This window comes from Mandrillus leucophaeus, unplaced genomic scaffold (assembly GCF_000951045.1).
Source record: "Mandrillus leucophaeus isolate KB7577 unplaced genomic scaffold, Mleu.le_1.0 Scaffold114, whole genome shotgun sequence".
NCBI lineage: Eukaryota > Metazoa > Chordata > Mammalia > Primates > Cercopithecidae > Mandrillus > Mandrillus leucophaeus.
Window position 1 is genome coordinate 445,987 of NW_012099654.1, and position 25,777 is coordinate 471,763.

A 25,777-nucleotide genomic window follows, 5' to 3' on the forward strand; every position below is an offset into this window, starting at 1 on the left:
AAACAGTTGAAAGGAAACTGTCAGAAATTAATGTCTGTCCTTTTTTAATCTGGTTTTCACTTAGAAAACAATACCTTTTAACTGATTTTTAAAGAAGGATACATACCTAGAGAAGGTTATCAATTCATCAGTCTTTTGATCAATGAGGGATGTGGGAAGTCGTAAGAGAAGTGTTTTATTTTCTATATTTGACCAGATTATTTGTATTCTGAGACTCATAGATGTGCTTTCTGGGAGTATGTTTATGGATATGTGGTTCAGTACTTCCTTTTTCAAAGGTATCAACCAAAGGGTGCCACTATATATCAAGATGTAGTGTGATGGTCTGAGCAGGTGTCAGATTAAACATAAAAATTACTTAACATGGTTGTTTGAAATTTCTCTCTTCTTAGTCCTCCAAGAAGAATTTGGGTAGAATCGTGGATGTAAGTTAATGCCCTTTGTTTTCTTTGCAGGCATTTATCCACGGAAATTCTCTTTTGCTTTCTAGTAAAGCTTTAGGGATTATGGTACTCGTGATGAAAGGTTGTTTTGTTTTGTTTTTTCACAAACCTAAATATTTGTTAATAAACATGGATGGAATGTCTACTACATTCTGATCTTTGGTATGAGCTGTGGCAAAAAAAAAAGAAAAAAGTAAGTCATGATGTCAGTTTTGAGTCCTATCTTATAGTCTTATGGAAACAGAAACCATGTAAACACAAGAGTTCAGTAGAGTATTAATCGGGCTACAGTGGACGGTTACATAAGATGTCTTGGGATCATGACAGAGGGAATTACTAATGCTGCCAAATCTGCAGAGAAAGCATTCTTTTATATTTGTAATATATTCTTGAATTATAATGTGCATGCCTTCTATAATATGATTTACCCATATGGAATGTTCACAAAGAAACATTTTGTCCTACTACATGTGTGTTTCTGTCAGACCGACACAGACTGAATTAAATTTTTTCTGAGCAGCATTTGCTTATATATTTTGTGGTTCTGCTTTTCTCACATAGACCTGATTGCATAAGCATTCACTGGTGCACCTACAGTATTTATAATGCGTTATAGACAACTTGACACAGATGGTTGCAGAATGCTTAAGAGTCCTCATTCAGAGACTTGGTATAACTTTTTTAAACATCTGACTTTTTGAATTGTGCTTGTTTTAGAGAGTGATAACTCTAGACAAAAATGGCACATTTTAGAGTTTTTCAGGATTACCATTCTTTTTTGATACTTACTTACTATTGATACTTTTCTAACCTAGGTATTTCATTATCTTGAACTTGTTCTGCCCCACCCAGACCCTCTCATGTTTTTGTTTTCCTTCCTTTTTCCCCATTGAAACTTCTCTGTTCTGTATTTCTTCAACCAAGTGTCTACATCTATCACTACTACTTCTAATGATAATCCCCTTTGCTTATATGCAAAATGCTTCTTTATGTGTATTTTACCAGAAGGATTCATACTAAATAAAGGGGGTTAAGAGGGAATCTTAGATAATAATCAGTGCATTAAATTGAAGCCTTCAGATGGCAGTTCATGTTTATTTTTTTCATTTGTTGCCAGCACCTGTCTTTTAACTACAAATAGATCAAAATCAACCCATGGTGCTTATTTTGAAAGCATAGAAGGCTTGTTAGGGGAGGGGAATTTTTTTAAACCAGCCATCTAAAATGATTCTGACAATTTGAGAGCCAGTCAAATTTATTAGGGTCTATAATAGTTGGAGTTTAAGTTCAATGAGAAAATACTGCAGAGAAAGCTGACTTTTGTTGCTTCGGAGATCACAAATCAGCCATTGAAAAAGTTGCATGCATACAAACTATACTGTAAACTCTGAAGATAGGTTTCGCAACATAAGAATTCAGAACAGTAGTTTTCAACTAGGCACCGCAATTACCTTTTTTAGTTTCCTGTCACTGATGTAACACATTACCACAAACTTAGTGGCTTAAAACAGTGCAGATGTATTATTATCTTTCAAGGCATCAGCATGACCATGTTCCTTCTGGAGCTCCATGGGAAAATCCAATTTGGTTTTTTTTTTTTTGACTTTTTTTGACTTTTTTTGTAAAGGCAGCCCACATTCCTTAGTTCATGGCTCTTTTCCATCTTCAAAGCCAGCAATGGCCAATTGAGTTGTTTTCATGCTGTATCACTCTGATACTGACTCTCCTGCCTCTCTCATTCACTTATAGGTCTGTGTGATTACATTGGCCCTCCCAGAAAATCCAAAATGACCTCCCATCTCAAAGTCAACTTATTGGCAACCTTAATTCCCTTTTGCCACACAATGTTACATATTCATTGGTTCTGTGGATTAGGACCTAGACACCTTTTGGGGGCTGTTTTTCTGTGTACCACCTCACTTACAGAAGCTGTGGGAGGAGGGAGGTGACTCAGATACTCATGTCTCACCCCAACCCTATCAAATTGCAGAGGAACAGGAGGGCAGGGCGATGGCACTCGTGGAGGCCATTTCCATGAAGAGCAGAACCGAGGACCACACCCAGACTTGTATTCTCTGATCATGATGTTGATTGTACCATGGGGATCACTCACTAGTCTTAGAGTTCAAATGCAGCCCTGCTGTGGAGATTATGGCCATCTGCCTAATGAAACAATTCGTATTTGAGGTGGTTCTGCTTAACTACAGTTAAGGAAATTAAGAGAAATTTGAAATTTTCACATCAGTCATATTAAATAAAGTTTCCTGTCTTCCTAGTACTGTCTCTTTGATGCTTCAAGTTAGAAAATTTAACACCTATATTTCAAAATTTTTACCAATTTTTACTTACTCTACTTTAGAATCAGAATTATAATAGCATTTCTTTTTTTTTTTTTTTTTTTTTTTTTTTTTTGAGACGGAGTCTGGCTCTGCCGTCCAGGCTGAACTGCAATGGTGCGGTCTCGGCTCACTGCAACCTCCGCCTCCCGGGTTCAAGCGATTCTCCTGCCTCAGCCTCCCATGTAGCTGGATTACAGGTGTGCACTAGCACGCCCAGCTAATTTTTGTATTTTTAGTAGAGACGAGGTTTCACCGTGTTGGCCAGGCTGGTCTCAAACTGCTGACCTCATGATCCACCCGCCTCGGCCTCCCAAAGTGCTGGGATTACAGGCATAAGCCACTGTGCCCGGCCTATAATAGCATTTCTTAGTGAAACATTTATCTCAAGATAATGGAGATATAAATCTCAAATGAAATGAATTTTTATCCAGATGTTTTAAAATATTTTAAAGTATTTATTTACCATCAAATACAATTATAGGCACAGATAACTAACGGGTGCTATTAAGGTAGTAGAGAATTTAAAAGTTATTTACATTTTTCAAAAATCATGCAAAAACATGATTCACATACTGTAATTATTTACCTGGCTAATTCTTTTTTGTTTGGTATGAAATTATTGTTGTCTAGGCTTAGCACTTTGTTCCATGGGATACAAGAGTATATGTAAAGTTAGTGTGAAAATTAAATTATAACATGTCAAATGGAATGTGATTAAGATCATAATGGGCTGGAGTAGGGTCAGGAAGAGTTGAATAAATAAATTGGGACTTGAACTGAGCATTGCATTTTGGGTAGTAATTAATATTTAACTAAATATGATTTATGATGGTAGATCACAAGTAAATAATGATTTACTGTGATTTAAGTAAATCATAGAATAAACAAGTGAGTACTGTGTGCCAGACTGGCAAAAAGTAAGGGGAACACTAAAATTTAGGATTAAAATACAGTGTGTCAGTGTGTTTAGAGGGCTGTACCTTTAGATGTTTTAAAGGCTTATTTTTTCATCAAAGTGTTGTAGGTCTCTGAAATCTTGTTCTTAAAATGAAGGGACACTTTTCTGAAAAGACCCTACACAAGAAGAGATGGAAAATTGTTTCATATCATATGATTATTTCCCTGGCTAGTTCTTTTTTTCATAGATTACTGTCTATCAGACTTTGTGCCTTAAACCAAATGGGTGACTTCATTTTTCCCCTCCCTGGGAGCTAAGTATGGAAAGGAACGCCAAGTGTCCACTGCTGTCTCCTAGTGGACTAAACTAAAATGAGAGGAACAGTGGGAAGAAATAGATTAATAAAGACTACAGAAGAGGAGCTAAAAGAATTTGCCATAAATTGGACAGAGAGTTCACGCAAGCAAACCTCAGTAGATTGTAGAACTACATTCATGCCGTGGGAAATCTCGGAATGACTTAGCTATGACTTCTTTCCTGTTGGCATGGTGTCTTTTTCAGTAAACTCTTAAGGAAAACAAGCAAAAAGTACTACAACTTGACGATAAGGTGGGTGGGCAATATCCTGTATAGAAATGAAACTATGTTCTGGAAGAGTTGGATTTATTTCTGGACACCGACCTTTTTAAAAGCAATGCATCATTCTCCATCCAACAAATGCTGCCATAGCCAATAATATGTTGGCTTGTCCATTTTCGGCTTGTAGTACAAAATAAATGAAAGCCAAGGACATTACAATTGGGAGGGAAAGAGGACTATTATTTAAAAGGCTTTTAAATGATGTCACTATATATTCTTTTAACAACATCCTCTAAAAGCCTTTGAAAAAATAGTCCCTTCCTCCCTCAGTTGTTAACAAAGACCATACTGGGGACTGCTCTTTAAAAGGCTGTTAAATGGTGATACTATATTTTTTAACATCAACATCATTTAGAAACCTTTTAGAGAACAGTTCTCTTCACCCACAACTAACAGAGGAGGGAAAAACAGATGTGGGGGAAGGGATTACTTTTTTAAAGGCCTTTGGATGGTACTACCAATAAATACAGCAATATTGTTATAAAAGCCTTTTTCCAATGATGATTCAGCTTTTTGATATGTACTTTTAACCTCATGACCCTGTGTTATCTGACAGATTGGTGTTTTAACGTTGCCTGAAAACTCAATTTACTAATAATCCCAATAATGTCTTTTATTGAACTTTCTGCAGTTTAAAAATCAATTTCACATATATGGCCTCATTTGATCCTCACGACAACTCAGTGAAACAGACAGGATGTGTTTAATTAGCCCCATTTTACAGAAGAGGAAAACAGAAGCTCTGAGGTTGTGATTTAGCTAAGGTCTCACCATTTAATATGGGGCTGAGTTCAAACTATAACCGAGATTGTTTGACATCTGGTCTCATACCCCCTGCAGTTTTCTGGGGGTACCTTCATTGCTTTTTTTAAAAGGTGGTATTCATCATCAGTCTTTTCAACATGTCCAAATACTGAGTTAATTCCTTACAATTAGTATAAAAGTGGGATTCTGTCATTTCGGTATTGAAGATAGGTATCTAGTAGAAATTTCATTAACAAATAATCCTGGGGAAGTAAAGAAGTGTAAACTATCATCTCCAGGTGTGGTTGTCCCCTGTGATGTGGCATTCAGACTTTCCCTGAGACTCCTTTGCCTTATGCTGTATACTTAAAAAATTATCACTTGAAATCCATTTTCAGACATGCGGTTTATTAAATAACTGATATTTTAAAGACACTTCTAATCTCATTTTATGGATTTGTTTTTAAAAGTTGTTTGTTAAGGATGCCAATTATAATTAAGACCACATTCAAAAACATTTCCTCAACTGTCATTAATCTTTGGAAAGAAATAATAAATGCTAGTTCTTTCCACTTTGTGTAGTTCCCTGAAAGAGAGAAAACTCCCCACAAGCTTGCGTGACTAACCTTTACTTTCCTTTATCATAAAGAACATTTTGTGTTTATTGGAAAAGGAATTATAGCTTATTGCTTGACAGAAATGACACTGAAGAATATTATATTTCAGTCTTAGCTCTGCCACTATTTTTTCTCTTATGCTAATAAACATTGTCTTTAATAATAATTAAAGAAGGAGACTGTCACCAGCAACACACTCTCACATGCAGTGTTGCACTGACTCCTCAAAATAATCCTATCAATTAGGTACAAATACAAGCACAGAGAAGTTAAATGATTTTCTTCTCATCAAATAGCTTGAAGGCCTTCTAACTTAAAATCCAGTGTTTTCCTTCGTACCACTGCCAGCTGTAATTCTGCCACACGAGAAGGAAACTAACCATTCTTACTTCGGAAGAAAAGTGCTTCATCCTTCATGTGTTAAAAATAGGTATAGCCTGAGAAGACCTGGCCAGTGCCACAGTGCAAGAGTGAGGCTCAATCCCAGGACTTGACCCGAAAGGCATGCAGCCAGGTGCCTTTGCCATTAAGAAAACAAGGCCTTGTGTAGTAAATCACATTCTCTCCATCCCCACCTCCTCACTGAAAATTTTGAAATACTACACACAGATCGAGGGGAATAATATTTATATAAGCGAGTGTGTGTGTGTGTGTGTGTGTGTGTGTATCTGTCTGTTCTGTCCTATCATCTCAGGGAACCCATTTCCCCATCCTTGCCCTGCATCAGGAAATTCTCAGCAACTTGTGGTACCTGGAACTGGCATGTAGGATGTATAAGGATCCTTTTCCCTTCTGTCAGATTCGAAGAAAGCATCTGTAGTTTAGAATCACTATACCCATAATAAAATTCCCTTTCCAATTTGTATGTCTACTAAGACATACTTCTTTCCTTATCTCCAGGACCTCTCCTAGGGGACATCCACATCCTTCATCAAGGGGGATCCATGTCCCTAAGTCCCAATTCACTCAAATGCAAGGCAACACAGCCAGCTTTTAGAGGCCACAGTCCCATCTCTGAGATATGTAGAGCAGCTTACGGTTTCCCTCATACACTTTTGTAAGGTTCATGGCCTAGCTTTTCTCTGAGAATCTCCATTTGGATCTTGAAGTCCTTTTGTAAATCTGTTCAGTATGGCCTCATTCATAATGGCTGATAATTCTGTCTTTGACGAGATCATTGTTACTACCAAGATGGTTTGTGTGAAGCTCAGCTGTTCCTTTTAGGCCATTCTGTTTTCATCCTCATCTTCCTTCCTTTTATGGGGCCCATTCCATCTTCCTATTCCCTCTTCCCTTCCTTGTCATTCTTATATTTGGATCTCTTAATCACTTATCCATATTCAGTGAAGATCTTAGTATTTCATACATAATCTCTCTGGCCCACCATCATCTTGGGGAACTGCAGTGTTCATATTCATAACCTGTGCAACATGTAACCTCACAGTGTCTTGATCTGTTCAATTCTAATAACTTCACCTGCACTGAACTTCAGTTTCTCATCCTTTCAATTCTGAAATCTTACTCCCTTACTTGTGCCTATCATGCTCCTCAGGCCCTTCATGCCTCCAGCTGTTTATATTTAGCCTAGATTTAAAACAACCCTGAAAGATAGGTGCTAGTGTCCCCATTTCACAGACTTGAAAATTGAGATCCCCTCAGCTTAAGTAACTTTTCTGGTGTTACAGGGCTAGTAAGACATGCCCTATGTATAAAACCAATTTCAGCTCAAATCTGTTTAGTTTCAAAGCCCTGCGTTTCCCACCACACCTCACTGCTGAGTATATGAAGGAGTTATACAACTCCAAGAGAATTATTTTGTATAGCAGCTTATGGTACAGCTCAGAGTATAATGAATCTAATGACGGGGGCAAATTAGAGAGACCTTGTATAGTATAAGCAAGAGAAGTCATAAGGGAGCAAAAGATGGGAAGGGACACCAAATTGTTATGGTTACCTGAGGGGGACTTTTCTTTCCTTCTTTTTTTTTTTTTTTTGAGACAGAGTCTTGCTCTGTCGCCAGGCTGGAGTACAATGGTGCGATCTCAGCTCACTGCAACCTCTGCCTCCCGGGTTCAAGTGATTCTCCTGCCTCAGCCTCCTGAGTCGCTGGGATTTCAGGCGTGCACCACTGCGCCCAGCTAATTTTTGTATTTTTAGTAGAGATGGGGTTTCACCATATTGGTCAGGCTGGTCTCGAACTCCTGAGCTCGTGATCTACCCGCCTTGGTCTCCCAAAGTGCTGGGATTACAGGCGTGAGCCGCTGCGCCCGTCTGGGACTTTACTTTTCTTACATTTTCATACTATTTAAATTATTTTCAATAAACATATAATACTTTTGTAATTAGAAAAGATTTAAAAATATCTTCAGTGTTAATGAAGACTTGAATTAAGCTGGTGGTAGAGGGACAGAAAAGAGGAAATGAATGCAGGAGACAGTGAATTTGTTTTCTAATTAATGTGAGGATGTCAAAGATAATGCCAAAGTTCTGAGCTTGGTTATAATGGGAGAAGACCACTAGCATTTTCTTTTTTATTATGTTGTTGATCTTGTGAATGAAAAAGCAGTAGAACTACTAAGATCACCTAATTATCACATCTGTCAAATCATAGCTTCACAATGCATACTTGTTTTGGGCTTCTGTAAAATGCTCTGGGTTCTAATGAAATTTGTTATAACCAGTTACTGAGAACTTCACGCTGAACACTTTATAAATCAAATTCAGTTTGTTTTTATTAGTACTCTTAAACCAAAAGTCAGAAAAGAAATATAAAAGGAATAGGAGAACATATCTATGAATAGTATAACATATCTGTATTCATGGTTCTGGTTCTGGTACTATTGACCATGTACATGATAAATAAAAAAATATAGACAGCATTCTGGCTTTCAGATGTATAAAAAAGCAGTAAATGTATTGATAGTGAAGTTTATTGATCTGTCTTTGGGGAGGGGAAAGAATGGGATATTAATTTCCTTATCTCAAAACCATTGTAAATTGAATATATTCTATACCAGGGATCGGCAAACATTTTTTGTAAAGGGCCAGGTAGTAAAGATGTTCAGCTTTACAGGCCACAGCCACTCAACCCTGCCATTTTAATGCAACAGCAGCCACAGATAATACATAAATAAATGAGTGTGTCTGTGTTCCAATAAAGCTTTATTTATAGATACTAAAGTGAATTTCATATCATTTTAATGTTACAGTCATATTGCTTTTGATTTTTCAACCATTTAGAAATATAAAAGTCATTATTAGTGAACAGGCATTGCAAAACTAGGCGGTGGACCAGATTTGGCCTACAAGCATGGTTTGCTGGTGCCTGCTTAATACCAAGCATGAATTAAGATGCTCATTAAATATTTGTTCATTATGTGTTCAAGTATTTCCACAAATATATTTTTAATATATATTATTACCAAAATAAGAGGCGAGAAAGTCTCATGTGTTTTATAATGTATAGTGATTACTAAAATAAAATATGAGAAATTATCATAAATTCCTATATCAAAATTTATATGCATAAGGAAGAAGTTATCTTTAGTATTAAAAACTATTTATTTGAAGTAATATTTGCTGGAAGATTCAAATATATTTCTTTGAGTCTGTGCTTATATGTAAAAGTTAAGCAAATTTGCCCTTTACTTTTGCTAATCCTATACTAGGTCAATACTAGGTTAATGCTAGCCTCAATGAAATGGATTGGAGGTAAAATCAAGACCCACTTTCTACAGTTTATAGGATAAATAAGACAATACTGTGACTTTATGCATTACGGATCTTATCAATTGAGACATACATTGGTTTTAAAAGTACTACTGTTAAAGATGAAGCTGTGCCTCTGTTTATAGCTATTTTCTTACCTCATCATTTTTATAAATTATATATCTAAATAGATACTGATGTAAAGTAAGCCACACAAAACTAGATACAAAGAGCATTTTATATACCGCAGATTTCCATATTTTTGAAATTCAAAAACAGAATGGATTGATAATACTTAATGACTGACTAACTAAATGTGGATTAAAGCATAAAAGGCTAGAAAACATTGTTTTCATAAAGCTTTACATGGAAATGTCATCTTTGAAATAGTAATGTGGATGCTGAACAAGGTTTATTCTAAGGCACTTACTTGATATTCCATGTTTTATTTTTCAAATCTCATTTTAAATTTTATAATTCAATCATTTTGAACAGCTACGTTCAAAAGAAGTTTTACAACTTTAATCTTAATAATCTCAAAAAAAAGCAGACATGCTATGTCATAAAATAACTATTAGTGACTAGTTTGTATCCTATAAATCTAACTTGAGTTGATAATATGGTCCATTACCAGCTAACTGCACAGAGTATTTTTCATTTTACACTCTTCAGTTACTTTTTAGTGAAGTGTTAAAAAATATGAAGCTTTTCTCCTCTCTAAAATTGCACGCTGTCTGTCTGTTATTAGGGAGATAACAGCTCTTATAAATGTTTCAGTAAGCGCTAAGTAGACAGTTATGTGCACTCTCATTCCACGCTTATTTGCTTACTGTAATAAACTGATAAAATATGTGTGGTTTGTCTCTGTGTATCTACAGGCATCATGAGTCACATAGATTTCCTTTAGAAATAATGTTGTGTCTGCAGAATTGATTGCTTATTTTCATAAACCATCTAAAGGTACACAAACGACTTTTATTATTTAAACATATGCTGTGTAAAGATTTGTAGAGGATTATCTCATTGTTGCTTGATGCTTTTTGTTCTGTTAACTCTTGGGAGAGGCTTGTTATTTTACAGTTCCTGTAGTTACTGAACTAATTACTTCCTCAGGAGCCATAGTGAAGATGACCCGTATCATTTGCTTATAATGCAGCTAAGTTTTTAATTCTTTGAACATTGGTCGTTAAACAATTAAATCAAAACTAATGTTTTCAAACATTGTCTTTCATACTATCCTGTTTATACCAGTTTTAATAAAATAATACACTTAAAAGTAGACATTTCAAGAATTAGTGTTTGTATTGTAGAAGTCCCTCAATAAGCTGTTCTTTGTGCATTTAAGAAATGTAGGCCGGGCGCGGTGGCTCGCGCCTGTAATCCCAAAACTTTGGGAGGCCGAGGCGGGTGGATCACCTGAGGTAGGGTGTTCGAGACCAGCCTGGCCAACCTGGGGAAACCCCGACTCTACTAAAAGTACAAATATCAGCCAGGCGTAGTCGCGAGCGCCTGTAATCCCAGCTACTTGGGAGGCTGAGTAACGAGAATCCCTTGAACCCGGGCGGCGGACGTTGTAGTGAGCCGAGATTGTGCCACTGCACTCCTACATGGGCGACAAGAGTGAGACTCCATCTCAAAAAAAAAAAGAAATGTACTTTTTTTTTCACAATTGTATGAAATAGAAAATTCAAGTTATATCCTAAAACCAACAAATATTAAAATAGAAGATCTCCACATATCACCACAGTGTGTTCCTATAAGGCTGTAGTATTTTTAAGGACACTGTTATAATTGAGCACTCAGTGTTAAATAAAGTGTAGTTATGACCAACACTCAAGGTATATTATTTGCAAATTTCCATAAGCATTTAAAATAGTAAAATTATGCTTTGAGTTCTGAGAAAGGGTAAAATTAGGTTTTATACATTGAGCATAAAAATGAGAAGTAGATGGGAAGACAGGCAATAAACATAACAAACAAATAAATTGTATATTGTGTTAGAGAAGGTATTAAGTGTCTATACAAAAGGAAAAAGGAAAGCAGAAGGGAGGGATGCAAATGGGTTAAACCTCACTAAGAAGGTAATATCTGAGGAGACATTCTAGAACTGAGCTGTGTGGGTCTCTGGAGAAAGTGCCTTCCAGGTGGAGGGTACAAGGGAATAACCTATAGTGGGACCGTTACGAGTATGCAAAAGGAATAGCAAGGAAATCAGGGTGATGAGTAGAATAAACAGTGAGTTCAAGAGTAATAGGAAATGAGATCAAGGAAATGGAACAGGGATCCTGGCCATTGGCAGGTTTTGAGCAGAGGGGTAACATGATGTAACTTTTTTTTCTTCAAACTTTTATTTTAGGTTCAGGGGTACATGTGCAGGTTTGTTTTATAGGTAAACTCATGTCACGGAGTTTGGTGTACAAATTATTTCATCACCCCAGTGCATGATGTAACTTTGACTGATACGTTCTAGCTACTGTGTTCAGGATAGACTAACAGCAATTCAGTCTATGTTCGATAGGATGCAGGGGTAGGAGCAAGGAAACCAATTAGGAGGCTCTTGGAATAATCTGGATAATAGATGGTGGTGGCTCAGACCAGGCTGGTAACAGTGGTAGTAGCGAGAAATAGCCAGATTAATTCATTAAAATAACTGGGTTTTCATCCATAATGACTCCCTCAGGTGTCAGCTATGACTTTTGTGTTCTTCTAGTCCACTGAGCCTGCTTCTGTCATGGCATTTATCACACTAGTTGATTTACTTTGTTTTCCCAGGCTAAACAATAAACTTCTTGAGGACTAGGATACTTCATCTTTGTCTCTGTATCATACTCCTTAGCACAGGGCTGGTACAACTCATTGAATAAATGTTAGTTACATGAAAGCATGAATTACTACATTAATGGTGAGTAATGATTAATGATTAGTAGTTACTTTGTGTTTGAAATAACGGTGTTCTTATTGGACAGAGAGCTGTGAAATACCTAATTCTTGCACATTACCACCTTTCTCCCCAAGATGCCCAAGGGATACATAGGGTCAGAGGACAAATAAAGACAAAGTCGTACTTTGTTATTAGAGTGGACCTTGCTCTCTAACCACAATACAGAACTCCAGTGAGTTAGGATGGCCCACATCAAGGACTCAAGGTTCTTTTCTATTAAAGGTAGGATTAAGTAGCCTTGATCCAAAACAAATTATTAGTTGAATCACATGAAATTGATAATTTTACTGTTTTTGACCTACACATATGGCAGATACATATGGGTCAGTCTAATCAAAAGCCTTACCTGAGTCTCTGATCTCCTGGTTCCATGTCTACCAGCACTTTAGAGATAGGGGGGGCAAAGGGGCATTCTCCCATTACAAGCTTATTTCCCCTTCCAATTAATGTGCTGAAATCTGACTAATCCCAACCAGTAGTAGAATGGGGGAAATAGATGATAGAATCCCAATTTGAACTAGGTTAAGCAATAAATAAATAGGAAATTATAGCTAGAGTTCAGAGAAAACAACTTCAACAAGGACAGGAATGTGTCTGAGCCTCAAGAACCATCCAGATCAAAGTTACCAGCTAGTCTCTCTGTCTCTCATCTATGCTTTTCTTTGAAATATGCTTCATTATTTTTTTCTCACTGAACAATGTGGCAGGAAATGTGGCCACAGACAAAAATGAGAGTTTTAAATCTCAGAATGTTAACTGCTTGAGAGAGTCTGGCTCAGATTACTAGGTACCAAATCTGAAAATCCTAGGAAAGGAACTCATTGGGCCAAATTGTCCATCCCTGAACTAGTTAACTGCAGCCAGTCATGAGGAGGCATTAGAACTTGCCAGCTCCATCATGTGCTGAATGTGTCAAGGTTTCTAGAAAATAGTAGGGTGTGTTGGGCTGACAATCCCGTACATAACTACTATAGAGTAAAGAAGCGTTGGGGGCAAAGCTTCCTCAAAAGGCCAACCCGTAGTCTTGAATCAAATAAAAGCAATTCTGAAACAATGAATTCTTATTCTGCGTTGTCATTGGACTTACTCGACACTTTGTTGTCGGCTATCAGAACATTTCCTGATACTTCAGAAACCCACAGGAAAAATTAAAGTCATAGCATGGATTTTCATAAAGGAAAGCCAAAAGAAAAAAGTAACCTCTACTATGCAAAGTTATATTCTGATTAGTAAAGCCACTAGCCTGTATGGCACCATTGTGCAGATTCCAAAAAGTTTCCCTTGAATGTAAGCTGGATTTTAGCTCTTATCCACCCTTTCAGTCAGTTGTCACTGCACAGATGTATATGGTGGTCTGAGTGTTAGCTGTTTGAAATAAGTGGCTCTGGGAATTGTTAAATTATTATTATTTTTTTAATCAAGCATCAAGAACTATGAAGAGTCTGAGATGTTACCCTACTTACAGGCTAACTAGTTAATCTGCAACAATTTCATGAATGCTGGTAGAAGACACAAGACTCCTTGGTCAGAGACAAAGGACAGTTTGTTACAGCAGCAGCAGTAGCCAGAGTAGCATCATTTGCATCACTTCTCTGAGCCCCACATGCTGAAGGCTAGGTGAAGCCTGCACATGCAATGTGTTGCTTTACAGGAGGCTAACCTGATCAGAGTAAACAGACAACCTAAGGAATGGGAGAAAATGTTTGCAATCTGTCCATCTGACAAAGTTCTAATATCTAGAATCTACAAGGAACTTAAGCAAATTTACAAGAAAAAAATCAAACAGCCCCATCAAAAAGTGGGCAAATGATATGAACAGACACTTCTCAAAAGAAGACATTTATGTGGCCAACAAACATATGAAAAAAAGCTCATCATCACTGGTCATTAGAGAAACGCAAATCAAAACCACAGTGAGATACCATCTTGAGCCAGTTAGAATGGTGATCATTAAAAAGTCAGGAAGCAACAGGATGCTGGAGAGGATGCGGAGAAATAGGAACGCTTTTACACTGTCGGTGAAAGTGTAACTTAGCTCAACCATTGTGAAGACAGTGTGGCAATTCCTCAAGGATCTAGAACCAAAAATACCATTTGACCCAGCAATCCCATTACTGGGTATATACCCAAAGGAATATAAATAATTCTATAAAGACACATGCACACATATGTTTATTGCAGCTCTATATACAATAGCAAAGACCTGGAACCAACCCAAATGTCCATCCGTGATAGACTGGATAAAGAAAATGTGGCAAATATATACCATGGAATACTATGCAGCCATAAAAAAGGATGAGTTCATGTCCTTTGCATGGACATGGATGAAGCTGGAAACCATCATTCTCAGCAAACTAACACAGGAACAGAAAACCAAACACCGCATGTTCTCACTCATAAGTGGGAGTTGAAGAATGAGAACACATGGACACAGGGAGGGGAACATCACATACCAGGGCCTGTCGGGGGTTTGGGGGCTAGGGGAGGGATAGCATTAGGAGAAATACCTAACATAGGTGGCAGGTTGATGGGTGTAGCAAACCACCATGGCACGTGTATACCTATGTAACAAACCTACACATTCTGCGCATGTATCCCAGAACTTAAAAGTATTAAAAAATAATAATAATATTCTAGGTTTTTATCAGAGGACTGTTAGCAAATCTATTCAGCCTTTGCCCCAGAGGGAGATTTTATCTTTCTAATCCTGGACAACAAACAAACAAGTCTATCACCTGCCCCAGAGGGAGGCATTACCTCTGTCTTCCAAAGGCTGTTTGCTGTAGAAACATCTTTGAAAAGAGCTTCAGAAGCAAATTTGCTAATGTTTCTGCTCAGAAGACATGGGACCTGTAGAGCCCTTTTTGGCACCAGGGACCTGTTTTGTGGAAGACAGTTTTTCCGTGGACCATTGGGAATACGGGGATGGTTCTGGATGAAACTGTTCCACCTCAGATCATCAGGCAGGCATTAGATGCTCATCAGGAGCGTGCTGCCTAGATCCCTTGCATGCACAGTTCACAATAGGGTTTGCACTCCCATGAGGATGTAATGCCACCGCTGATCTGACGGGAGGCAGAACTCAGGCAGTAATGCTTGCTCTCATCAGCCGCTCACCTCCTGCTGTGCGGCCGGATTCCTAACAGCCCATGCCCTGGTACAGGTCCATGGCCCGGGGACTGGGGACCCTCTGCTGTAGAGAATTGTTTCCAACAACAAGGGAAGGAACGTGGAATGGCAAGGATCAAACATTTGTACCCTTAGATCAGGGGTCAGCAAACTTTTTTTGTAAAGGTACCAGATAGTAAATGTTTTAGGTATTACAACTACTCGCCTCTGCCATTGTAGAGTAAAAAAGCAGTCAAGGACGGTATGTAAATGAATGAGTATGGTTGTGTTCCAGTGACATTTTTTAAAATAGGCAGCAGGCCATATTTGGCTTGTGGGTTATAGTTTGCAACCTCTGCGCTACATCTATCGTGTTTAGACTTATTAAATCTTCCCTTTTTCTTAAACCCTCGTTTTCACAGCCCAAATCTAGATCACTTTATAATTAATTAATGTTTTACCTTTTTTTGCATCTAATAAATCATTGGTGTCTATAAAATATGATGTCAAGAACGCCATTTGCAATGTTGAGCATCCTAGAATATAAGCAGCCACGGATCTCATATATATTTCCGGATTATAGGTATCTGGTCTGATGTACAAAATATTGAACTAAAGTCTTACTATATATTAGTATTAATATAATACTGGATTAAATATATTATATATGGAAGTAGTCGAAGGATTTATGGAACCCACTGGGTTTATTGAACAAAATATCACCTATGTATTTTATCTAGATGCTGGAGAAGGTTGGCTTAATATGACTTGTATAAACTTAGGAAACAAGGGTAAAAAAGTAATCAAACATTTTCTGTTTCTTTCTTTCTTTCTTTCCTTTTTTTTTTTTTTTTTTTTGAGATGGAGCCTTGTTTCATCACCCAGACTTGAGGACATTGGCACCATCTCAGCTCACTGCAACCTCCGCTTCCTGGGTTCAAGCAGTCCTCCCACATCAGCCTCCCAAGTATCTGGAATTACAGGTGCATGCCACCACGCCCATCTAATGTTTCCATTTTTAGTAGAGATGGGGTTTCACCATGTTGGCCAGGCTGGCCTCAGACTCCTGACCTCATGTGATCCGCCCGTCTTGGCCTCCCAAAGTGCTGGGATTACAGGCACGAGCCACCACACCTGGCTATGTTTTCATTTACTACCTTTCTGTAGTTAAACAAGTATATATTATTACCATGAAGTGTCATTTATGATCCTGTTTATTGTGAAGGAGTGTGTAGACCTCTGGGAATTATCACAGATAACCTTTGGAGGTTGTAAGGGAGGACCTTTTTAGATGGTGAATTCATTAGAGAATGCTTTTTACCTCGAACTTGGTTGAATGTGGAAAGAATGAGTGGAGAGAATTATACTGTTTTTTTTTTCTTTATTCATCCCTTGACATATTTTTGACAATTATAATAAAGCTGTAGAATTTTGAGACAAAGTTGAAAACATAAAATAAATGTTTGGACCATGTGTCCTAGCATTAGACTGAAAGAAAGAATCAGTGAGTCTGCCAAGGCTTGATGGCTCTTAAAAAGGCATACTTCTAACCACCTTGTGTGATATCTATAGTACTAATTCCTGGCCACTGTGAACCAGACCTTTGTTTCTGTTCTCTAGTCCCACTTCTCTACCCTTGCCTTTCTCCAATTTTCAAATAGTCTTCCCTTTTACGTTACAATTTCGGCTTTCTTTCCCCCACATGTAGGCCAACTTTTTATGTATTTTCACAGAGATAAAGCTTGTTATACCAACATTTATTTAATGATTTGATGACAAATATGTTTGTGGAACAATGTAGAATAAAAGTAAGACCTGGTCACTGTCTCCAATATGCTTATAATTAAGTAAATAAACATGTAACACTGAAAAATATTAGCCAGATAAGAGCTTATATTTAAGGTTGATTATCATAGCCTCAGTATCATGGGAATTTATGGGGATAAAGAAGATTTTTGCTGAGTATAAATCCATAACTATAAAATATATAGCTCTGGAGTCATCCCAGTGCAGCCTTGGTGCCATGTGCATGTTGGACAGTCCCAGCCCACCTTGATCTCTAGTACTTGTAGCTTTTTTCTTTCAAGATGCCTGAGAAAGTGCACGTGAAGAGGAAGAGGTGGAAACTTGCCTTTCAGGGAGATATTGCCCAACTCATGTCTCTCGTCATCAATACTTTCTATTCTAATGAGGAGATTTTCCTTCAGGAATTGATCTAATGTTTATGATGCATTGGACAAGATTTGCTGTGAGAGCCTTACAAACCCTTCCAAGTTGGACAATGGTAAAGAGCTGCAAATTGACATAATCCCCAACCCATGGTAATGGTTCCCAAATTAGGAGATCAGCCTTGGTCATGTCAATGCCTGTGTCTACCAAAGTCAGAGTGCATTCCCTGGTACTAAAGAATTTATGGAGGCTTTTCAGGGTGGTGCAGGTATCTCCATGTTTGGGCAATTTGGTGCTGCCTTTTTTTCTGCCTACCTTGTGGCAGAGAAAGTAGTTGTGATCACAAGGCACAACAATGATGAAGAGTATGCCTGGGAGTCTCCACTGGGGGTTCCTTCACTGTATGTGCTGACCATGGAGAGCCCATTGGCAGGGATACCAAAGTGACCCTCCGCCTTAAAGAAGACCAGACAGAGTACTTAGAAGAGAGGAAGGTCAAAGAAGTAGTGAAGAGCACTTCCAGTTCATAGGCTATCCCATTACCCTTTCTTTGGAGAAGGAAAGAGAGAAGAAAATCAGTGATGACAGGCAGAGGAAGAGAAAGGTGAGAAAGAAGAGGAAGATAGGCCAGGCACAAAGGCTCATGCCTGTAATCCCAGTACTTTGGGAGGCTGAGGTGGGCAGATCGCTTAAACTCAAGAGTTTGAGACCAGCCTAGCCAACATGGTGAAACACTGACTCTATAAAAAATACAAAAAATTAGGCGGGAATGGTGGTCCGCAGCTTAGGTCCCAGCTACTTGTGGGGCTGAAGTGGGAGAATCCACCAGGGGGCGGAGGTTGCAGTGAACTGAGATCATACAACTGCACTCCAGCCTGGGTGACAGAGTATTACACCATCTCAAAACAAACAAACAACAAACAACCAAAAAACAGAAGATAGAGATGATGAGAAAAAGTCCAAGATTGAAGATGTGGGTTCAGATGAAGAAGATGAGAACAGTAAGGATAAGAAAAAGAAAACCAACAAGATCAAGGAGAAATCATTGATTGGGAAGAATTAAACAAGACCAAGAACATTTGGATCAGAAATTCTGATGACATTCACCCAGGAGGAGTATAGAGAATTCTACAAGAGCTTCACCAGTGACTAGGAGGACCATTGGGCAGTCAAGCATTTCTTTGTGGAAGGTTGGTTGGAATTCAGAGCATTGCTATTCATCCCTTGTTTGGATCCTTTTGACTTCTTTGAGAATTAGAAGAAAAAAGAACAACAAACTCTGTGTCCATCATGTGTTCATCATGGACAGCTGTGATGATATTGGAGTATCTCAACTTTAATCCTTGGTGTGGTTGACTTAGGATCTGCCCCTGAACATCTCTCAAGAAATGCTCCAACAGAGCAGAATCTTAACAGTCATTCACAAAAACATTGTTAAGAAGTGCCTTGAGCTGTTCTCTGAGCTGGCAGAAGACAGGGAGAATGGCAAGAAATTCAATGAGGCCTTATCTAAAAATCTAAAGCTTGGGCCAGTTGTGACGTCTCACCCTTGTAATCTCAGCACTTTGGGAGGCCAAGGCAGGAGGATTGCTGGAAGCCAGGAGTTTGATACCAGCCTGAGCTGCAAAGCAAGACACTATCACAACAAAAAATTTAAAAAATTAACCCAGCATGGTGGTACACACCTGTAGTCCAAGTCACCTAAAAGGCTGAGGCAAGAGGATCACTTGAGCTCATGAGTTCCAGGCTGCAGTGAGCTATGATTGCACCACTGCACTCCCGCCTAGATGACAGAGTGAAACCCCTGTCTATAAAAATTCAATAAATAAAATTTTAGAATTTTAAAAATTAAAATCTAAAGCTTAGAATCCATAAAAACTCCACTAGCCAGCGACACGTGTCCTAGCTGCTGCAGTATCACACCAGTCTGGAGATGAGATGACGTCTGTGTCAAAATATGTCTCCTGCGTGAAAGAGACACAGAAATCCATCTATCGCGTCACTGGTCAGAGCAAAGAGCAGGTGGCCGGCTCTGTGTTTGTGCAGCAAGTGCAGAAGCGGGCCTTTGAATTAGTATATACAGCCAAGCCCGCTGATGAGTACTACATGCAGTAGCTCAGGGAGTTTCATGGGAAAAGCCTGGTCTCAGTTACCGAGGAGAGTCTGGAGCTGCTTGAGTGAACTGAGATTGCGCCACTGCACTCCAGCCTGGCGACAGCGAGACTCCGTCTCAAAAAAAAAAAAAAAAGAAAGAAAGAAAGAGAAGGGTTTTGAAAATAGTTTTCATTCAAGGAAAACCTAACCTTAGAAGTGAAAGTGATTTGAAAACTTAAAATACTAGATTGTTGTTATCATCATCAGAAGGCTTAAGTAGAATGAATAGGCCAGTAGCCCTATTATTTTATATAATCAAAATTTTAAATTTAGCTAATTGTTTATTGTATTTTACAAATTAACTTTCCTATAAGTTTTTATGATTATTATTTATTTTTTTAATTATTATTATTATTTTTTGAGACAGGATCTTGCTCTGTCACCCAGGCAAGAGTTCAATGACCTAATCATGGCCCACTGCAGCCTCAACTTCCTGAGCTCAAGCAATCCTCCCACCTCAGCCTCCTGAGTAGCTGGGACTACAGGCACATGCCACCACACCCAGCTAATTTTTTGCATTTTTTGTAGAGACAGGATCTCGCCATGTTGCCCAGGTTGGTTCTCAAACTCCTGGGCTCAAGCAATCCTCCTACCTCAGCCTCTCGAAGTGCTGGGATTAGAGGTGATGATTATTTTAAATTGCCCACATTTTTTGTTGAGCTTTTGGAGAAAGAATATTATGTTTTAATGATGCTTAGAAGGCATGATGTATCATTTTGTATATATGATATTTAACTCGGATTTTTGTTGAACTTTAAATCATTACTATAATTGCTAAGTTTGTAATGTCATCAGGTGTACATGGCATAGTGAAAATGTTTAATAGGTTGATATATACTCTCAAAACTGTAATAGATAATTTAGTTGGGAGACCACAGTTGGCAGGAAAAAATCTAAATCAAGCCTGTTTAATTACAAATTGACTTTTTTTTTAATGCTTCCCCATGTCAGGTCAAGCCTAATATGCAATACTGATATTTTGAATGGTTTTAGAATGGACAGTGTTTCATTATTTAATATGCTGCCTATGATTTCAATCAAAATGAGATTGAGGGAAGAATTTAATTAAGAGTCTAATGTTCAATAGAAGGGTGAAAGATGATTAGCCAAGAAAATATTGGGAGGGGGAAACAAGGAAAGATTTGTTTTACCAAATAATTGAATTATATTGTAGGTCTATAAAAAATAAAACAATATGGCACTGGTTTAACAGGACAATCAAGGCCCAGAAATATCTCCTAGTACATAAATAATTAGAATTTTTGCATTTACAATCATTGAGGAAAGACTATTCATTAGCTTATGTAGGGACAATTAGTTCATGTATCTGGAGAAAAATAATTAAATATGGAGTCAATTTATCAAAATCAATCAATTCTATATGAATTAAAATTTGAAACCATCAAAGGACTGGAAGAAAATGTAAGTGAATAGTTAACTTGATCTCAAAGTAGAGATCTTTTCAATCATTAAGGCAAAGGAAGAAGCCACCTTATCCTGGGGGCCATGGTCTTCAGTTTGCAGAGAAAGAAAATAAAAACAAAAAGCCAGTTCAAAGAGTCAGGATTGGAAATGAAGGTCCAAGGTGTTCATTTTGGTAGTTGACTAAAACACCCAAGAAAATCAATTGACAAACTGCTAAAACCAATAAGAAAGTTAGCAAGATGGCCAAATACAGAGGATCTAGGGAAAAAAACTAACAAAGTTTATAAATCCCTCCCCCTTCCCCGCAAAAAAAAAAAAAAAAAAGTATGTTTGTATTACTGAGATTATGCTCTTCTTATTAAGCTTATGTTGTAAAAAAAAAAAAAAAAAGTAATATATGCTTGGAGGTTACAGAGAAATTTTTATACAGTTTTGAGGGCATTTACTTCTTTGTATCATTTCTGACTAATATCTATGTGTGTGATATCCTACTAATGTTTGTTATTGTAGTTCATATAATACTTTAGGGGAACCAAGAATTAAATGTCATAAATGTTTGTGTGTTTTCTAGAAGAATAACTATATTCACTAACTCATCTTTTTTTCTTTTTCCCATGTGTAATAGGTCAGTACTCCTGTATTTGTACCAACGAAAACTCACGTGCTGCTTCATCGAATGAGTGGAAAAGGACTAGCTGCCCATTATTTCTTTCCAAGACAGCCTTGCATTTTTGGTGATAAGATGGTCTCTATACAAATAACACTGAATAACACTACTGATCAAAAGATAGAAAATATCCACATAGGGGAAAAAAAGCTTCCTATAGGCCTGAAAATGCATGTTTTTAATCCAATAGGTAAATATTAATTCTCATTTAAAACCTTAACCATATTTGATCACTTTAAAAGTAAAGTAGAATACTTTTTATTAAAATAGTAAAATAGAACATGATTGTATTGACAATTAGCATATTCTGTTTATATTTGCTTTTTCTTGTTAAACTGAATTTATCATATAAGATAAACACATTTCTTTGCTCTTAGTGAATCAGGTCCCAGTAATAGTAATACCAGTAGTGATGGAAGGCTGGGTTTGCAGAGTCAAGATTGCCACCATGTTTTACCTACCTGCGTCACCTTCCCCCATCTCTCCTCCTGGTCAGCTTCATTCCCTACGTAATTTTAGGTGGTTTATTGTGTCTTAAAAGCAAGAAAATCGCTCTGCATTTCTGAATGCAATACTTCTTGTATCTCGAGATCTTTTCCTGTTTCCCTTCACCTTCCCGTAAGTTGAAGAGTGAAGACTGAGAGGAGATAGACCAAGCTTGTCCAACCTGTGGCTCAGGACAGCTTTGAATGCAGCCTCCCACAAATTCATAAAGTTTCTTAAAACATTATGACATTTTTTTTGCGATTATTTTTTCTTTAGCTCATCAGCTATCATTAGTGTTAGTGTATTTTATGTGTGGCCCAAGACAGTTCTTCTTCTACTGAGGCCCAGGGGAGCCAAAAGATTGCACACCCCTGATGTAGACTAGTCTGCTTATCTTCCTCTCCATGTGTAGAATATACGGTAGCGCAGAGGGTATCACTGGTATTTATCCACATCTGATTTTTACATGTTTTCAATCTGTTGCCACCATTTAAAAATCAAGATGCTTTTACATTTTAAAAAATGAGAAATCTCACTTTTCTTGGAGCAGAGCATAAAATATGGCAGTACCAGCCCTTTATCCCACATGCAGCAGCCAGTGAGTAGGTGCTGAGCAGCGGCTGCCCCCAGCTTTGGCATGCGCTTTCCAGGTTGCTTCTGTGCCCACCGCATCCGGTTGTCTCTCCAACAAAGTGTCAGTGGCCGTTTTTCATCCCCTTTGCGTTTTTAAAGTATTTTGCTAAAAATATACCCTTTAAACATTAAATGTAACAATTGTATGTCTGTCTTTGAATTTGAATTAGTGTAATATTTAGAATGTCTATCTCTATTCTTTTTGGTTTTTGTAAGTGGAGATAGCCCTAAGGTTTAGTTGAGAGAATCTTCAGGCAAAACATCAATTAAAAGTAATAAAAGGTTTATGTCATTGTATCTTCCAAATGTTATAACCATAATGCTCCAGATAGCTCCTTTTTATAATACTTAAGATCAACAACGCCTTTTGACCAGGAGAAAGTAAAATTAGGTAATTGTGCCTTCTTTACTCATTGTTTCACATAACTCTTCCATTTTTCTTCATCTGAGCTCTTTGGCATTGTTGAATTTTCTCCTCTGGTTTTCATGAATCTTTCGGTAAAGAAAGTCATTTTTTGTGTGTGTTATATTTTTACACAAAGGAATAAAACAATTTTTGATAAAGCCTCGTAAAATTTTATAAGCAACCAGAGTAAAAAAAGTGGATTTAAAGTAAGCTGATTTCAAAATCCACTTAATTTTTTAAAATATTTGGATAATTAAGACACTATTTAAAGAACACAAAGTATCCTAATTTTTACTATGTAACGTATGAAGTTAATATATTGCCAGGGAATTATTGTGTTCTTTTTATTGCTTGTAATTCAACCTTTTTTACCTAGTTAAAAAAAAATTAGTTTAGGAAGTGTCAAGCAGCAGATATATGAATTGTCTGAAGGTCGAAAATGTTATCCAAAGGTTAAAACAGTAGAACAGTATTAATTTTTCTTTGAGCTGACATAATGAGTTGATGAGTTGACCTTTTGTTGGCCTATGTAGAATAGAAGAAATAAATATAATAAATTTCATAGTATGACTTTAACACAGAAATAAAATATGAATGTTTACCATTGCCTCAGTATTGGTTGTAGGCTTTTCTTTTTCATTCTTAGACAAATTTTTATGACTGTATGTTTCATTCATTTTGTTGGCATTTATTGAATGCCTTCAAGATACAGAGTTATTTCCTCTGCAGTATGTACTTGTATGTAACACCACCTAGATGACACTATTATCAATAGATTGTAGGGTTAAGGAATATAATATGTCTAAATTAGTCCTCCAAAAACATTTTAAGAATGCAACAGAAAACAAATGCTGTGTTTTAGTGTTTTAGTAAAATAAGGGAGGTAAGCAATTTGTTTTATTTATTTTTAAGCATGTATACACGTTAAAGGAGTCCGCAGTTTTCTTGTTTGCCACCAATCTGGTTTTGTCTGTAATGTGCAATGACTTTTTTTCTCAATTTCACCCTGTGTTTGGCATGAAACTGTATTCCTTGCAAGAACATTAGGAATAATATTCCATTTTCCCCAAAGAGACCTAGTATATAGGAGGGTTTTTTTTAAGACACAAAGAATAGCCTTACACTCTCTGTACTATATTCAGTGGCTTTATGTTAGTGGTTGACAAATTTGAGATCAGCTAAGATTTTAACAGTTACTGTACGACTGTTGCATCAAAGTAAATGGCATCCTATATGATTTCATGTGTTGATATTAATGGTGTGGTGTAACAGAGCCAGTGTTTTTCAGCCATTTCTACATAGCCATCTCAAATATATAGGAGCAAATCTAGAAATTGTATCTAAATATAGACACCTAATTGGGTACGCTTACCCAGTTTAGTCGGCTCCAAGTATTATAAAAATCCATTATTTGAATAATTTTATGCTGATCATTTTGCTCCTGAGGCATCTATATAATAAAACATGCCATTGATCGTGGACTGTCCCCCAGAATTAGCATGGCAGTAAGCTCACAGTTAATTATCTTAAGACTGAAGACAGTATCAAACAGTGTCAAAGAGTGCTATCAACAAAGCATCTTGAGAGCTGTCACTTTGTCAAATGATATACAAAGATACATGATGAAGGGAGATCAAAATCATGAATGCCATCATGTTTTGGAGATGACAGAATTTGCTACTAATGTATCAGATAAAAACAAGACCAAACCCCAAAATAGTTATGGCACAGAAGGCATTAAGAATTCGTTAAAGATAGCCTTGAGCAGTGTGTGACTGACAAAGCTCTAAACTGTTGACAGCACACAGCTTTATGAGAAATGAAAAAAATGTATATATCATTATAGCTATTTACCCTACAGTAAAGCCTATTTGCTAGAGATTTAGGGAGCAAGTCTTCTGGTGTTTGAGTGACATCCTGGTAAATGTTAGGTTTGTAAACAAATGAAATTGAAACTAGAATCAGCAGACCAACATACATACCGCTGAGCAAATAGCATTTTAATTATTACTTTTTTTTTTTTTAACATACTTCCTTTGCCTAACAAATAGCATTTTAAAATCAGCATTGAACAAATGCTCTCTTGTAATACCTAGTCCTCATTGAGCCTATGAGATATAAACATAATACTTAATAAATGAAGCTTATTGAATTATTATTTTATCCCAACCATACCATCTTCTGTATCATGGTTTGCTTTCAATGACAAATCATACTTACCAATAAGCCCTAGAATAGTCACAATCTATTGAATTAGAAGTGTGCTTCCTAAAATATAACTATGTCTGATAGGAAGTATAGAGAATATATAAAGCTAAATATAAAGTGATTGTATGGTATAGCTGCAATTATGCAGAATACTTTGAGCAAAGTAGAAATCAAAAATGGACAATTTCTATA

At 37.1% G+C, this 25,777-nt stretch overlaps 1 protein-coding gene and 1 pseudogene across 2 annotated transcripts in view; both read left to right on the forward strand.

The window, feature by feature from the left end:
* The window catches only part of AP3B1 (adaptor-related protein complex 3, beta 1 subunit), a 328,165-nt gene that overhangs the window by 269,392 nt on the left and 32,996 nt on the right, over positions 1-25,777 (forward strand). The window contains 1 exon segment of the mRNA XM_011996198.1: positions 21,811-22,042. Within this exon segment, the coding sequence (XP_011851588.1) occupies positions 21,811-22,042 (232 nt within the window).
* LOC105551599 lies at positions 17,525-19,787 on the forward strand (annotated as a pseudogene). Its single transcript, XR_001007883.1, has 4 exons — positions 17,525-17,740; positions 17,876-18,232; positions 18,549-19,134; positions 19,473-19,787. The product of XR_001007883.1 is annotated as a heat shock protein HSP 90-beta-like (transcript).